General features: G+C 34.7%; 1 protein-coding gene across 2 annotated transcripts in view; it reads left to right on the top strand.

Annotated features, from left to right (window-relative positions):
- Positions 1 to 15917, top strand: part of SPAG16 (sperm associated antigen 16) — a 1004614-nt gene that overhangs the window by 129905 nt on the left and 858792 nt on the right. For both annotated transcript variants that reach the window (XM_032859869.1, XM_032859870.1), the window contains exon 10: positions 1227 to 1354. In XM_032859869.1, the coding sequence (XP_032715760.1) occupies positions 1227 to 1354 (128 nt within the window). The remainder of the gene's footprint in view (positions 1 to 1226; positions 1355 to 15917) is intronic.

The following is a 15917-nucleotide window of genomic DNA, read 5'->3' as shown; positions in this document are numbered from 1 at the left end:
ATAAGGAAAACAAATATAACTGAATATTGAATAAAATATGGCATTCTTTCAAAATATACTAAATAGAATGAAAATGTAGTATACCACTATGTTAAATGAAAAATGGAGGGTGGATAATAGAATATGGTCTCAAATTTATAAAAATTGAGAGATGTAATATTATAGCAAAGTGCTAATAGTGGCTATATCTGTGTGGTGAAAATAAGGTTTCTTTTAATTTTTTTCTTTGTAGTATATGGAATGCATGATATTTCTATATGAATATGTATTACTTTGTTAGAAAAATACTTCATTCATAAAAATTGGTTGTATCATTTTCTGACTCTAATATAACCTCCACAAGGGCAAAACTTTTTATCTGCTTTGTTCTTTGGTGGACTCCCCATGCCTACAAAAATGTTTGGGATAAAGTAGCTCTTATAAATATTTTTTGAATAAATGAATGAGTACACAAACAAGTGATATACCTCCCTCTCTAAAGGCAGTTTTAAAGTATTAAAACTGCCTTTAGAGTATAAGTGGGTTGATTACTTCCTTCTTTTGTAGAGTTAAGCAGTTAATCCATTCATTATTAGTATTAATTAAGTACCTGTTTATAGCATATTTCCTTCCACTGCTACTTTCTTATGGACTGAAAATGGTCTTTGATCTCCAGTTACAATTGCTTGGCAAATGTGGATTATTCTGTAGGTGAGATTCAAAATAATTAAATGTTTTGCCTTTAGTAAGTACCTTTCAATTAGCCCTGTGTCTTCAGGTTTAAGAAGAAAACCATAATTAATCCAATAACTTATGTTATTATTCTGTTTCCCAACAAAAGTATTTTTGGTTCAGTATTTATAGAGGACAAAGGAGTATAAGAATAATCACAGATTTGCTGACATTACTGTTGGGGATGGAAACTTATTGAAAAAGGACAACTGACCAATAATATAAGACAATACCATATTATACTTCATTATAATTTAATAGGGGCTGTTTTTAAATAATTTTTCCATGTAACATGCAGTTTAGATTTACACAAATAGATATGTGCCTTATTTAACATTTTATCTTTTTTGCATGCTTTCTCAAAACTTAAATAGGAAATGAAGGACTTAAGGTAACTCCTGAGGGAATATAATAGTAATATTTATGTTGTAATTTAGTATTAAATAATATGGTATTAATGTGTGCAGTGATATGGCTATTTTGCACATAGCTCTTGCTTTTTCTTTTTCCTCTAGGATTCAGAATTTCCCACAGATATGCAACAAAATCCAAACCTGTATTTATGTAAAGAAAATATTGGTCCAGCAAAATTTGACTACAAGCTGAATAACATTTTTAGACTTCATGAACTTCCAGTGAGCTGGTAGGATTCTTGATCTTGATTCTGATTCTTTTATTAATGCCTTTGAGATTCTATTGTCATGTCTAAATTGTGTTGCTCTTATAGCCATTCATGGTCGAAGTGGTTTGCTCTTAGCCTGCTTCCAAATTGCTACTCATAACAACAAAAGAATCTGCTTATAGCTGTGTCAAGAATCTTTAAACTAATTGGTTTAGGCACTTGGTGGCAGTACAGACCAAGTGCACTATTGTGTGTATTTATTGTAGAGGTTGTAGGCTTAAAATAAAGCACAGGTGGTTTCCAGAGAGGTTTGTAGGATTTCTTTTAAAGATGGGATCTCAGCAACTATGCATTTCATTTGATTATTTTACTAATGTTTGTTTTTTCCTCATTAACAAATCATTTTGGTTTTTTTTGAAGACTGTAGTTTCGTGAACTATAATCACATTAGTATAAAGACAAAACTTATTACTTGGTATTTATTAAAATGCATTATTTTATAAATCTGCATATTTATATTCATAGGAAACTTATTTTAAGTCATAAAATTTTTACTAGTATTCAGTTTTCAAGAAAAATATTAATATAGACAAATCTGTACATATATTCTATCATATAGTTCTGTGGTATATTAAAATTTTAGGAAGTAGCTTTTATATATGATCATGGATATATCATTTTGATTATGGTTTAGGCAGTAATATTATTTTCTTACCTTTGTTCATATATTCCCAAGTTTATGCCATCGATCTTCAAGAAATTTTAGGTTTGTGAAAAATATGTGGCAAACATAATGTAATTGCTCCTATTATATTTAACGAGGACAAATGTCTCAATAAAATGCTGACCAACTCTAATAACTTACATACATACATTAACCTGTGCTGAGTATTGTTTTTTTTTTCTTTTGAAAACTTTGCTCCCAATCATTGGGTGTGTTACTTATTTTCTAAATCCTATGTGTTTGATTATTTCCATGTAGCAAGAATATTTATTGTCTGTGTTATCTTACTTAAGAGCATAGCAGATATGATTCTATCTGCCCTGATCAAAATCAGTAAGTTAATGAATTGAAAGGGTCTATTAGTAAAGGAAGTCATAAAAATGACACATTCATATCTTAAGTATTCTACTTTGACTTAAAACAGTGCTTTTGCATTCCCATGCCAGTCTTTTGATGTAAAGCCATGGCTTTTTCTTTGATTAAGTGACTATTGATTGGAATGCTACACCATATTTCTTGCATAAGCTATACCAGTAATGGTCTACATTTTCAGTTTCAATTTTGTGATTTCCTTAATCTGTATCAAGAACTTGAGACACTCGAAGATGATCCTCTCACCTTTCTATAGCATGCCTTTAATTTTCATTGACAGCAGTTCTCCTTATCACACTCATATTTCATCACCTTGATTGATCTTTAATTACATTACAATAGCAAACATGATTGACTTATAAGGAGGGTTAATGACAAACTCCTTGGAACTCTCTGTAATCAAGGATCTTAGCTGGTGGAAGTAGCCTGTGCTGGTCTACTTGGGCGTGGTCTGAGAGCTCCAAATAGGTAGGTGCAATGAGCACAACTAGTGTGTTTTACAGAGAAAATAAGAAATGTTGGTCAATCCAACCATTAAGTGGAGGTTAAGGGAAAAACTTCTATTAAATGAAAATGAAGAGACAATAAGGAGGGAAATATTTAACTTTTAGTAAAAGACAAAATCTGAATTTCAGCTTTATTTCCAGACTTTGGAAAGACAGCTGCCCTGGTAATACTACTGCAAGCCAGGAAATAATTTCTCTGCCACAGTCTTCACTAGTTAGCGCATTAGGAGAGAAGACTAACATTAAAAGCTAGGCAGTAAAGAAGAGAAAAATCAATCACTAGTAGAAAGAATAATCACCAGTCTTCTAGAGTAACATACCTCAAAAGAAGATTAAGCTGTGACTTTGGGACAACTCATTTACCTGAGCCTTTTCATTTTTTTTTTTTTTTTTAATCTGAGCCTTTTCTTGCCTGCCTTCATTTCCAGTTTGTCTCAGTTGCTACTTCCTTGTACCATTTCTTCATCGTCACATACTTGCTTCTATTCCCACCTTTTTATTCTTCTATCTTTATACTGTCATTCTAGACTACCAACCATTAACTAGCCATAATATAAAATTCAGTTATAAACTTTTAGTGCTGCTCAAATAATTTCATATTTTCTATTACTTTCAAAACCAAATCACTCACGCCCTACCCCCACGTACACGCAAAAATTTTGATACTATATGGTTCTGTAATAAAATGTTTATTGTCTCCTTGATATATTTCTTTAAGGAATAAAGAAAAAGCTTTTGTTTTACAAGTAACTATTTATTTGTTTTTGTCAGTTACCATCAACAGAAATTAAATTCTTCCTCTGTGGTGTATAGATTTCTTGATCAAAATAACAATGATGATGATGATGATGATGATAAGGGTATCGTAATAACAATAAGCATCTATAATTGCTAGAATTCAGCTGGTTTATACATGCTATCTTTAACTTTTGTATTTCTGTAAGGCATTTATTATTTTCCAAATTCTCTTTCTTTCTCTCTCTCTCTCTCTCTCACACACACACACACACACACACAGGCCTTAGAGATTTTGAGAGTCATGGAGAAAGAATTTGTATCAGGTTTGGTTTACTCAAAAGCAAACTCCTAAACAGTAAAGAAGCCATGAAATTATTTAAAAAAAAAAATACTAAGGAAACTGAGGAAATAGTATCTATTTTTACAATCAGGCATACAAGTTTGCCAGTAACATACAACTAAATTAGGTATGAATTTGGCCAGTATCCTTTTTCTCCCTTGATAATTGCTTTAAACTTAAATATTAAAATAATTAATTAGATTGTATTTATATGCAGATTAATTATATGTTCTTTCCTTGGAAAAACAGATTTATTAAAAATGTATTTTTACTGTTTTTCTAACAATGTCAAAATAAAATAAATGCATATTAAATTCCAGATAATTAAAATTTTTTAATGTCTTACCTAATTTGCATTGCTATAGAGTGCAATTCCATAGGCTGAAGAACCGGAAGGATTTTAAATCAGATTAGTTAATAGAGTTTTTAAGTTCTGATTTAGGTAGATGTCTTTTTCCTACTTTCAAAGGATGCTTCCTTTCAGCGTAGAAAATGTCCTTCAGTACCTTCCATTAGCTAAAAACACTTTTTTTCTTTTAGCCAGACAAGCCTCCACCACACCTATGCTGTTTCCTCCTCAGAAGCTGCTCTGCTTATTTTCACCAAAAACGTTGGCAGCCGTGATGAAGGAACTAACATCCTCTACTTGTTCTTTCTGTTCTTTCCTCCAGTGGAGTTTCTGGAGTTTCCTTTCTTTCCTCTGCCCTGAAACTACATTTGTCAGTCATTTGCTCTTTCAGTGCCCACCACTAGTGCCACTTAACTTTTTTTTCTTAATTCTCAGGTTCAGTCAAATCAACCTACCACACCTGCTTTTCTTCTCCTGACCCCGTTATTTGTCTGGCCCTGCTGACTCCCAAGCTGTCCTGCTCAGCATCGTCACGGGGCTCTTCCTCTTCTGCCAGACTTCTGACTGATGGATTCTGCCTCCCTCCTCTCCTTCCTGGCTCAGCCCTACAGCTTCTTCTTCTAGCTGCTGCACTTACCCAGGTTGCTTCTCCCATACTCAGGCTATAAATACTTCCCCATATGGTGATCATCCTCATGGTGATATCTCTACTATTGACTTTTCCCCAGAACTTGGGCATCTAATAAATTTCTCCAAATTGTCATGCCCAGAAAGAATTCTCTCTCTCTCTCTCTTTTTATTCCTGACAGAAAACCTGGTCTTCTAATCTTCTCATTTTTGTAAAAGCAAAATGTGAACTTCTGTGAATTTACTCAAGCTAAAGTCCTAGGAGTCATTGGGATTGCTCATTCTCCCACCGGGCATTTGCCACCATGAAATCTACCAGTAAGTCTGATAGGCCCTTCCTCCAGAATACATTTACATATTTTCCCTATCTCTCACACTATTGCAAAAGCCAAAAGCCTTTGCTCTACCTTACCCTATAATAATTCACTCACTTCACAATAACCAAACAGATCTTTTAAAAATATAAATCAGACTACAGGATTCCCTTCTTTAAACACAATAATGTCTTCCTCTTATTTTAAAATAAAATCCAAACTTCATCCTGTGGCATACCAGGCTTTGCAAGTTTCACCTGCCTATCTCTGGCCAGACACTCCCTCACACTCCCTACCCAGTACCCTCTGCTTCCTCAGTCTTCTCACTATTCTGCAAACATGCCATATTACTCCTGCCCCGGCGCTGTATACTACTAGTTCTTCCCTCTACTTGTGTTGTTACATCTCTCATTTTTGCATCTGACATTTTCGTCTCTAATATCTCAACTCAAGTATCACCTACTCAGAGAGACAGTTCTTAAAAGTTCTTAAAAAATGAAACTAATACTTCTCTCTTCATTCCTCCAGTCATGCTCAATCCTGTCATTCTACTCTCTTTTCATCATAGTTCTCCAGAGGCATGCCATATAGCATTCATTTTAAAGTATTTTATAAAAGTAAAAAAAAAAAAAGAATATGAAATGTCAGTGCTTTTCTAGTTTATCTGTGGCAGAGACTGGCTAGATGCTCACCACCCCAGTTTTCTCTTTCTTGGGCCCATTGGAAGATTATATCTCCCAGCCTTCTGAGCTAAGCTAAGCTATGTGATACCAATTCTGACCAAAGCCAGTGTACACCACTTCCAGATCCAAACCCTATGGCTTCCACTGGTATTATGCTGTCTCCATCCTCATTTCCCTACCTGGAATCAAAGGACTTAGAAAGTGATGAGTCACATGCTAGAAGGAACATGTGTTCTTGATTCATTTGTTGCCTGGTGAGTTCCCGACCTTCATCTAGCTTTGTCTGCGGTACTGCTTTAATTGCCTTGACCAATGCACTATATTTCTGTGAAAACAGATGAGTTAGGCTATGTAAGAGGAATGAAATAAAATTTAAAAAGACAGATCGTACTTTCATATTTATTCATTCAAGGAAAATTATTTAGCATTTGTCAGGCACTATTGTGGGCTATTAACTAAATACACACAAATCTGTCCCCACGGGAGCTTATATCTGTTGTAAGAAACAGGTAACAAACCAATAATGAACACATCTATGCTACAGTATGTTTGATGGCCATAAGTGCTGGAGAAAAACATAAAGCAGAACCCAGGGAAATGGAGTGCAAGGTGGTTTTAAATCAGGTTTAAAGAGAGAAGCCAAGGCTGTTCTGAGAAGGTGACATATAATGGAAACCTGAAGTAAGTGAGGAAGTGAGAAATACAGAGAACTAAAGATGGAAATTAGAGTTAGGGGAACAGCAAATGCAAAGCCCTTAAGATGAGAACATGTCCAAAATGTTCCAATAAGGAGATTAGAATAAACAGAGTAGGAAAGCTTAGAAAGGGGGAGGAGAAAATGAAGTTAGGTACTTGGGGACCAAAAAAGGTTTGACTTAAGGGCCTTCTAGATGGTAGTAAAGAGAATATTGAATTTTATTCTGAGAATGCTGGAAAACTGTTAGAGGATTTTGAGAAGAATTACCTGATTTAATTTACATAACAAGATTACTATGACTGCTATGTATAAATTAGACTGCCATAGGGGCTAAGGGTAGATAGAAGCTGGCAGACTGGTTAGGAACTATTTAATTTAGGGGCGCCTGGGTGGCTCAGGGGGTTAAAGCCTCTGCCTTCGGCTCAGGGTCCTGGGATTGATCCCCGCATAGGGCTCTCTACTCAGCAGGGAGCCTGCTTCCTCCTCTCTCTCTGCCTGCTTCTCTGCCTACTTGTGATCTTTGTCTGTCAAATAAATAAATAAAATCTTAAAAAAAAAAGAAACTATTTCATTTATTGAATAGAGTTATGAAGATTTTCTGGGCTAGGATGACAATGGCATAGAGGCTAAATGGTAAGATTTTTATTTTTTATTTTTTTTTTTTATGAGAAAGCAACAGGATTTTCTGATAGGCTGGTTGTAGTATGAGAGAGGGGATTTAGAGATGAGTCCAAGATTTTTGGTCAGAGCCAATGAGGATACAGTGGCCATTAATTTTTAAGGGAAAAGCTAAGGGAAGGGAAGCTTTGGAATCTGGAGCTGGGCATTTTATGTTTGGTATTTAAACTCGCAAGTAGGCTTAGATTTGGATGAGACCTCTCAGAGTGTACTGTGAACACAATCACAACTGTGTGTACCATCTGGCAAGTGGTTAGGCTTATGTTAGTACTATTCCATGCCCTTCCATGGAAGCAGACACCAGAAATAAAGGACTAAATAACTTCTAATCAAAAAAGGAGACATTTAAAAGTGTAATTTTTAAATATAGGTCAATATAAATCTCAATTTCTCTTATTGATTTGGCTATAAATTATATGGGCTTATAAGAAACTGCTAGTTATATTTTAAAACATGAGTTTTCAAATTAAATATTTAATTATTTTTAGAACTATAAATTTAACTGGTATTTTATAACATATTTAAAATAAATTTAAATGGTACTGTAAATGGTATGATGTTTGTATTCTCCAAACAGGCAAAGAACTTGCAGTTTCTTGAAGCTTCAAGCAAATTCTCCTTAAGAGGATGATAATTATATACAGATAAAAATGAAAAATGTGTGTAATCATTACTTATAAGTAGTGTACAGAATAATTTAAAACACTTTTTATACTATGAAGATATATTCTGTTGGTTTTCTAGTTTACTATCAACATAATAAGGCATTTGGTTAACTTCCATTAAATAATGATATTTATGCCATTACCTTTTAAGAAGGAAGAGGTACATGAATTTACAGTAAATGTAAACATGCATTTTAATGACGTGTTTATCTTCTTGGGTGTATTTCATGAATAAATATATCATCTAATTAGGAGATTAGATTTTCAATTTATTTCAGATTGTCTTTAGTGCCCTTGCATGTATCTGTCTTTAGGTTTAAAGTCCAACTTTGTTTAGACACTTTGGGCTTGTTGAGCAGCTGTCATCTTCCAGAAGGCATTCTGATTTGTTTTTTGGGTCAACTTACAGCTAAAATTATGGAAAGGTCTTCTCATTGGTCACAGATGATGCACAAAGCATTTTCAATTCTAGTGTTTCATATACTCAGAGAGAAGACAGTTGCCCTTCTGGGGCTATAACAGTTTTTCATTCTGTTTTAATTATCTAGACCCATAGTAATAACCACAGTTACTTACAAGAAGGCATTGTTGGACATAATTATATATAGCAATTATTTGTAGTGCCAATAATGTATAAGAATCCCACCTATTAACTAACATTGGTAAAAACAAAACTATTCTTGTCTCCCTTAGGACATCCAGGTTTCAGTTTTTGGACCAAACAAGTCATTTACTTTTCACATAAAACTGTTTCTGGAATATATTATTATGATAAGGCAAGTCAAATTCCATGAAATGACTTTGTAATGATAATATTCCAGTAAATATGGAAACCATGTCTCACTCCACTTTCTTGCTTAGCTACATACTGGTATTGCCTATTACCGAGCGTGTGATAGAAAGGGAAATGAAAGTTAAAAACAAAGATTAATCTTTGTAATGTAGAATGTCAGGGAAGATAGTTTAGAACAAGTACCAATATACGTGTTTGTTTTATTTAGGATTTTATTTAGTATTTCAAACTACATTATATTCACACATATACTCATAATTCAGTTTAAGTAATTAGAGGTGACAAGACTTGATGATGTATGATTAATCAGTGGTTCCAGAGATTTCTGTTATTACTTGGTGGGGTGCCTCACTTAAACTTGCCAAGACCTTTTTAAAAGTTGATACATGTGGAATGGTATCTAATAATTTATTTTTTCTTGCTATTTACAGTTATATGATGAATAGGTTGTGAACATTGTGCTTGTGCTGATGGGTTTATTTATTTTTTTTAATATTTTATTTATTTATTTGGCAGAGAGAGAGAGCACAAGTAGGCAGAGAGGCAGGCAGAGACAAAGGGGGAAGCAGGCTCCCCACTGAGCAGAGAGCCCGATGTGGGGCTCGATCCCAGAACCCTGAAATCATGACCTGAGCCGAAGGCAGAGGCTTAACCCACTGAGCCACCCAGGCTTTGAATCTTAAACAATTTCAGCAGTTTTTATATGACAATGACTAGGTTGATATTGTCATATTCATTTTATAATACTGCTTTATTCTTATCAATGGTTTTCACACCCTAAGAGTAAATAATGGAACTTTTTATCAAATTCATGCACCTAACATATTTAACAATATTTATGCCCAGAATTCAACTTCAACTTAAAACTACTGACATTATCTCAAGGCAATGACTGTTAACTGAGAGTACCTCATAAATTAGGACATTCCAACTTGCATCTTTTGTGAGCACCTCAAATTTAGGAGGTCTCAAAGCCAATTTCCTTTTTCTACCATCCCCTTCCCTTCCACCCTCACCTTCTTCTTTCTTCCATTTTGGTTAGTGACATTATCATCCATGTAATTACCTAAGATGATCTGTGAATCTTAAGTCCTTTTTACCACTTACTACTATATTCAGTCAATCACTTAAGACTGTGTATTCTATATCCAAAATGAATTGAGCAGCCATTTATTTCAAAGTCCATCATCTGTCACTAAGCTCCCCTAATAGCTTCCTACTAGTCTTTCTTCCTCCAATTGTCCCTCCAAATAGAACTTATCTCCTCTACTACCATTATAGTAATCTTTCTAAAAATGACTTTTTAAATTTCTGCTTTAAAATCTTTAATTGTATTTTAAAACCTCAAGACACAGTTGACTCTTCCCAATCTAGCTCCAGCCTATTTTTCTAACTCTGTTGTACCCCCTTGCCTCTATAACACTATGTTCTAGATTTGGTGAAGTCTTTTCACATGTTCATATCTTGGCAAATATTCCTTTGGCTGGAATATATGCACCTCCTTTTCGCTCTTTGCGAATACTCAAGCAACCTAAAAAAATTCCTATCTATAAACCAAACCTCCTTTCTGTTTTCTTGGTACTAAATACATGATATAAGAGCACATATGTCCTGTTGAATCCCATGATGTGTCTATTTCTCCCAACCTCTCATCAAGGATCTTGACGACATAGATCGTGTCTCATTATGAATAGCACCTGACATATAGGGCTTACATAGTATGTGTCGAAGGAATGAGTGCATGGATTTGAGTGAAAATATTGTGTGCAGTCATAATTCTCTAGCCAACTTTTAAAAATATAGTATCCACTTATAATCTCGGTATTACCTGGTGTCACCTTATCCTTTAAATTCAATTTCACTTGACTGTCCAGTGGTTTCTGTGAATGCCTGTGATCTAAGTTTCCTACTTAACAGTCATCCTCTGTGCCAACAGGGAGGCTATAAACAGTTCCTAGAGTGACTTTGGTCATGCACTTACAGCTCAGTTCTCTCACATTCTGTGGGAGATACAAAAGATGCTCCCTTTAATACAGCCTGCTTTATTTGCTGACACTGGTTTCCTTGCTCTTGCGTGTTTGTCTCCTGGCCATCCTCATATGTATTTTCTTCTCCCAGTTCCTAAACATCTGATTTTTTAGAAATATTCCTAATACACTCACTGGATTCTTGACTCCTCTGCTTTTCCCTTACATACTTGGCCTTCTTGATTTGCTTCAGAAATCTGACAGCTGAGTAACTTAACCCTGACCTTAGTGACCCAGAACCTGTGCTTTCACTCAGTCATCTCCCAGATCTATTCATTAGCTGTCCAACCTGATTTTCCATACTTATCTCCATTTGAGGAGTGAGGATATTCCTGAAAAATCTGAAGAATGGTTTTGTGAAAAATTGAACAAGTACAAATTTAGAAAATAATTGCTTATTATTTAAGAAAAAATATTTATTTGAGAGAGAGAAAAAGAGAGAGAGAGAGAGGAAGCATGGGAGAGGGGAGGGTCAGAGGGAGAAGTAGACTCTCCACTAAGCAGGGAACACAACATAGGACTCCATTCAGGGACTCTAGGATCATGACCTGTGCCTAAGGCAGAGGCTTAATGGACTGAGCCACCCAGGTGCCCTCTATTGCCTATTCTTAAATGATTCCATGTACTGAGGACTTTTCAACTGATAAAGAATACATGAGAAGGAACATTAGGCATTTTGGGTATCCCCAACATATGAATGTCTTAGATATGGGGTAAGGGATAGTAAAAATACAGTTAAAATCTCATTTCTTTTCCAGTGAGATCATTACTGAGGAGGAGGAGAATTGATTTGAACAAGGCACAGGACATGATTGGGTCAGATTGCTGAAACTTAGAGCTATATGTGAAAGGAAAATAAACTGTTTTCAGTTGGGACAAACACACCCTTCCCACTTGATTTTCTTCATTTGTTCAATAATTAGATACCAAATTTCTACCATGTATCAGACTCTGTTCTAAACATTGGGAATGAAATGATGAAAGAGAGAGACAGATTGATTTATTTCCCTGTTTCTATTTATCATTACAGCGATAAGACCTAGAGACCTAATTATTGACAGTGAGCCTGGAAGAAGTGGTTGGAAGAGGATTGTTGTTATTTTAGGCATTAGGGCAGCCTTGCAGGGAGAAGGGCAAAGGAGTCCAGCTGTCACATGTGGGAATAGAGATCAAATAGCTTGAATTTACTCTGAGTGTTCTTTCTGAACATCTTTTCTCCAGAAGGCGCTGAGTGCCTGAGTAAGGATTTGGGCCTTCTAGTTTCCAAACAGCACTAGTTCCCGATCACATCAGAGTAATGTCTGGAAAGTATGGTGGGGTAGGGTAGGGGTGGGAAGAGGTATATTTGAACAGTGTGTGTCAAGCGTAATGAGAAATATGATTTATGATAGAGAATGAAGGCTTTTTCTATATAAATACAGGGTAATTCTACAGGAGGAGGGGAGAGAGAGACCTTTTCCATAGAGAAACAGTAACTGTAAATTTCTGATCTCAATATGAAGTTCTAGATAAAATCTTTCAAACTCGTGGTGTCTGAGACAGTTCTTGCAACTGACACTGCTGCTGTGTAGGTTTTATCATTTTATTTTATTATGTTAAACCAGATTCATATCAAAGATTTCTCAAGGGGTCTAACAAATTGGTGATAAGTTGGATAATACTTTCCTTGATTTACTAATAATATTGAACATTTCTTGAACTGATAATATCAACTGCATGAGAAGTTGTGTTCTAGGAGTAGAAAGAACTTACCTGCATTTTCTTTACATTTATCCTTAAGGAAATGCAAACAGTCAACATAAGCCTTGGTGAAACAAAAAAATTATATCTATTTCTAAAATTTTCCATCTCTTCTTCCTAATATTCTTTTATTTAAAATATTGTTAGGAACTACCATAATAATGCCAGCAATTCTCCAGAAGAAGCCAAATGTTCTGTATATATTTAGGTGGGAGAAATGATTGATAAATGACTATATCACAATTTCTTAGGGGTAATTTTGAGACTTTTTTTTTCTTTTAGGAAGAGTATACAGCAGTCATTTAAATCCAGTTGTCTAGTATATAAAATAGAATATTTTTTTCCTTTTGTGCTTGGTAGAAAATATACATTTATTTGTATTATTTTAGTAGGTATTTAAAGTAGACACTTGATTGATTATATTAAATTCTTGTTATTCTAGGAAACTAATATTATTGATGTCAATTTTTATTGCTAGATATCTTGAGCTTTAGCTATTTTTCTTTTTAAAAGGAAACCAACAGGAGAAAAGTGATGAAAATTGTTAACTCACAGATTTAGGGACTGGTTTAGTCCAAATGAAGTGAAATCTTAAGCTATAAGTGATTTAAGAATTACATGAATTTATTTTTGTTCAGCTGGATATTTCTAAAGTGACTTCTCATTTAAATAATGACTTCTAGCATGGAGTAGTATGCGGTAACTAAATTTTTTTTTGCATTTCAAAAGTTTTACCTTTTATACAAAGAGCCACAGTAAATAATTTTTTTTTTATTGATTACCTTACTGCAAAGTCATTCAGCTCAAAGTCTAAACTTCAAAATAATAGGCTAAATAAAATAATGCTTTATGAACTAGTTTCTCTTTATGGTAGGTCAGCTAACATTTGTTCTTAAATCTTGGATGCTGCCCATACAACAATAATCATGGTGAACATCGACTGAGAAGTAGAGCCAATCACAGTATTAAAGGCTTCTCACATAATGTCTCAATTGATCCACATTAAAATTCCTTAATATAGCACTTGTTACTTACCTGTTTTACAGTGGAGGAATCTGAGACGTCAGAATGTTTGGTACCTTACTCTTCATTGTTGCTGTGTGTTTGTTTCATCGTATTCACAATTTATGTGAAACTTTTATTGTTGTTAAAAAGTATAAACTTAGGGAAGCACTACAGGTTAGTGGTTAAGAATACAAAGGCTAGTGATCGCTGGCCTGTGTTCAGATTGTGGTTCTAGTACATACTGAACCTGTGATCTTGAGCAAGTTACTTAACCTATTTATTTCTATTTCTTTGCAGTAGCCCTGTGATATTGGACAAATTATTTAACCTCTGTTTATTTCTAATCTAAAAAAAGAGTATTATTATTATTATAATACCCTATTCCCATGGCTGTTATGATGTTTAAGGGAATTAATATTTGTAAATAACTCATGACATTATAAATTCTAAATGTTACTTAATAATAAAAAGCTTAAAGATCTAAGAAGAGTGGCTAAATTATATCACTTCTATTAGGAAATTATTGAAGGTAGAACAAATTTTGTAATTTTTGGTAAGGTATACTCTATATTTCAAGATGGCAGTTTTCTGGGTTTATTGAGGAATTTAGTAATATGAGGCTTGACTTAAAAAGAATTTTTTTTTAGATTATTTTACCTCAGTAGTTAAAGGAATTAAGAAATATCATTTTACTCAAATCTAGTGGAATAAAAGCATACCTTTACTTATACTCTGTATTGTCAAAAATTATTTAAAGGAGTTAAAATATACATTTATACAGTAATTAGTAAAATAAAATAAAATAGTTAAAAATATTTAAAAAAAGTAAAAGTTGGAATGACAGTTTTTTGTTTTTTAAGAAAAATTCAGTTTTTCCTTTTTATGTGGGAAGAAATCCAGTTCTTTCTACCATGTATTTCTTTCCTGCTGTGTTTATTCCCTAGTGTCTCCTTTACCTTAACAAAGAACACTTCATTTCTGGCAGTTCTGTCTAGAAGTTCTGTGGAAGTTTTTCCCCACACCAGGCAATTCTCTATGACACCAGATGGTTGTCCTACTTCAACTCAATTCTGACACTGTGTACTCAGAGATAGATTCCATAGGGCAGGGTTTCAGTCCTATAAGACTATTTTTCTCAGGCCCCCACACCTACCTCATTCCCCACTTCTGACACCAATCACAAGCCCAAATTATTTGTCTGTACTTTGGCTGACATTTGGTTTATTTGCTAGAATGGCTTACAGAACTCAGGGAAAAACTAATATTTGCCAGTTTATTAAAGGAGATGATAAAGAATACAAATAAATATCCAGATGAAGAGATACATAGGACGAGGTCTGGGAAGGTCCTGGAAAAAGATTCTGTCCCCATAGACTTAGGGTCCATCACCTTCCCAGCATGGGGAGGTGTTCACCAACCTGGGAGCTCTCTGAACCCTAAACTTTTAGGATTTTATGAGGGTTTCATCATGTTGGCATGACTCATCATTAACCCCATTTTTAGCCTCTCTTGCTTCTCAAGAGAATGGGGGTAGGGCTCAACATCCTAAGCTTCTAATTATGTGTTGGCCTTTCTGATGACCAGCCCTCACCCAGGAGCCATTCAGGAACCCAGAGTTGCCTAATTAGAATGAAAGACTGCTATCACCCAGGAACATGTGTTCCTTGTGTCAGGAACTGGGGTCAAAGACCAAATATTAAAACAAAAGATGCTCCTAGTATTTTTCTTTTTAAAGAAGCTTTTTTTTTTTTTTTTAAAGACTTTATTTATTTGACAGAATACAAGTAGGCAGAGAGGCAGGCAGAGAGAGAGAGGAGGAAGCAGGCTCCCTGCTGAGCAGAGAGCTGGTTGTGATGCAGGGCTTGATTCCAGGACCCAATCCTAGGACCCTGGGATCATGACCTGAGCCGAAGACAGAGGCTTTAACCCACTGAGCCACCCAGGCACCCCTGCTCCTAGTCTTTTTATAATGTAGGAATTTCCAAGGGTTTTAGGAGCTCTGTGCCAGGAACCAGGGACGGAGAGCAATATGTATTTTCTATTATCTTATAATTATAAAAAATCTACATCAAGTGATACTGGTCATTTTCTGTAGATAGACCATAACTTTGACTTGATGTTTTTAGCAGTCAACCATTTAAAAAAAAAGAAAAGTTCCACCACCTTTGCATTCTCACCTTTATAATTTCAGGAAAAGAAGACATTGAGTGGGAAATTCAGCCTTTGTCCTTAAGTTATAGATTAGCTCTTATTAAAAAATCATTTCCCATTAGGAGCTACCTGCCCTAAAGTTGACAAACCTGATTTCTCCAGTCTGGGGAAGATC

The sequence above is a fragment of the Lontra canadensis genome, unplaced genomic scaffold (genome assembly GCF_010015895.1).
Source record: "Lontra canadensis isolate GAN:19392208 unplaced genomic scaffold, GSC_riverotter_1.0 scaffold18, whole genome shotgun sequence".
Classification (NCBI taxonomy): domain Eukaryota; kingdom Metazoa; phylum Chordata; class Mammalia; order Carnivora; family Mustelidae; genus Lontra; species Lontra canadensis.
Note: the sequence above shows the minus strand (reverse complement) of the source record. Positions and strands in the feature narration are given on the sequence as shown.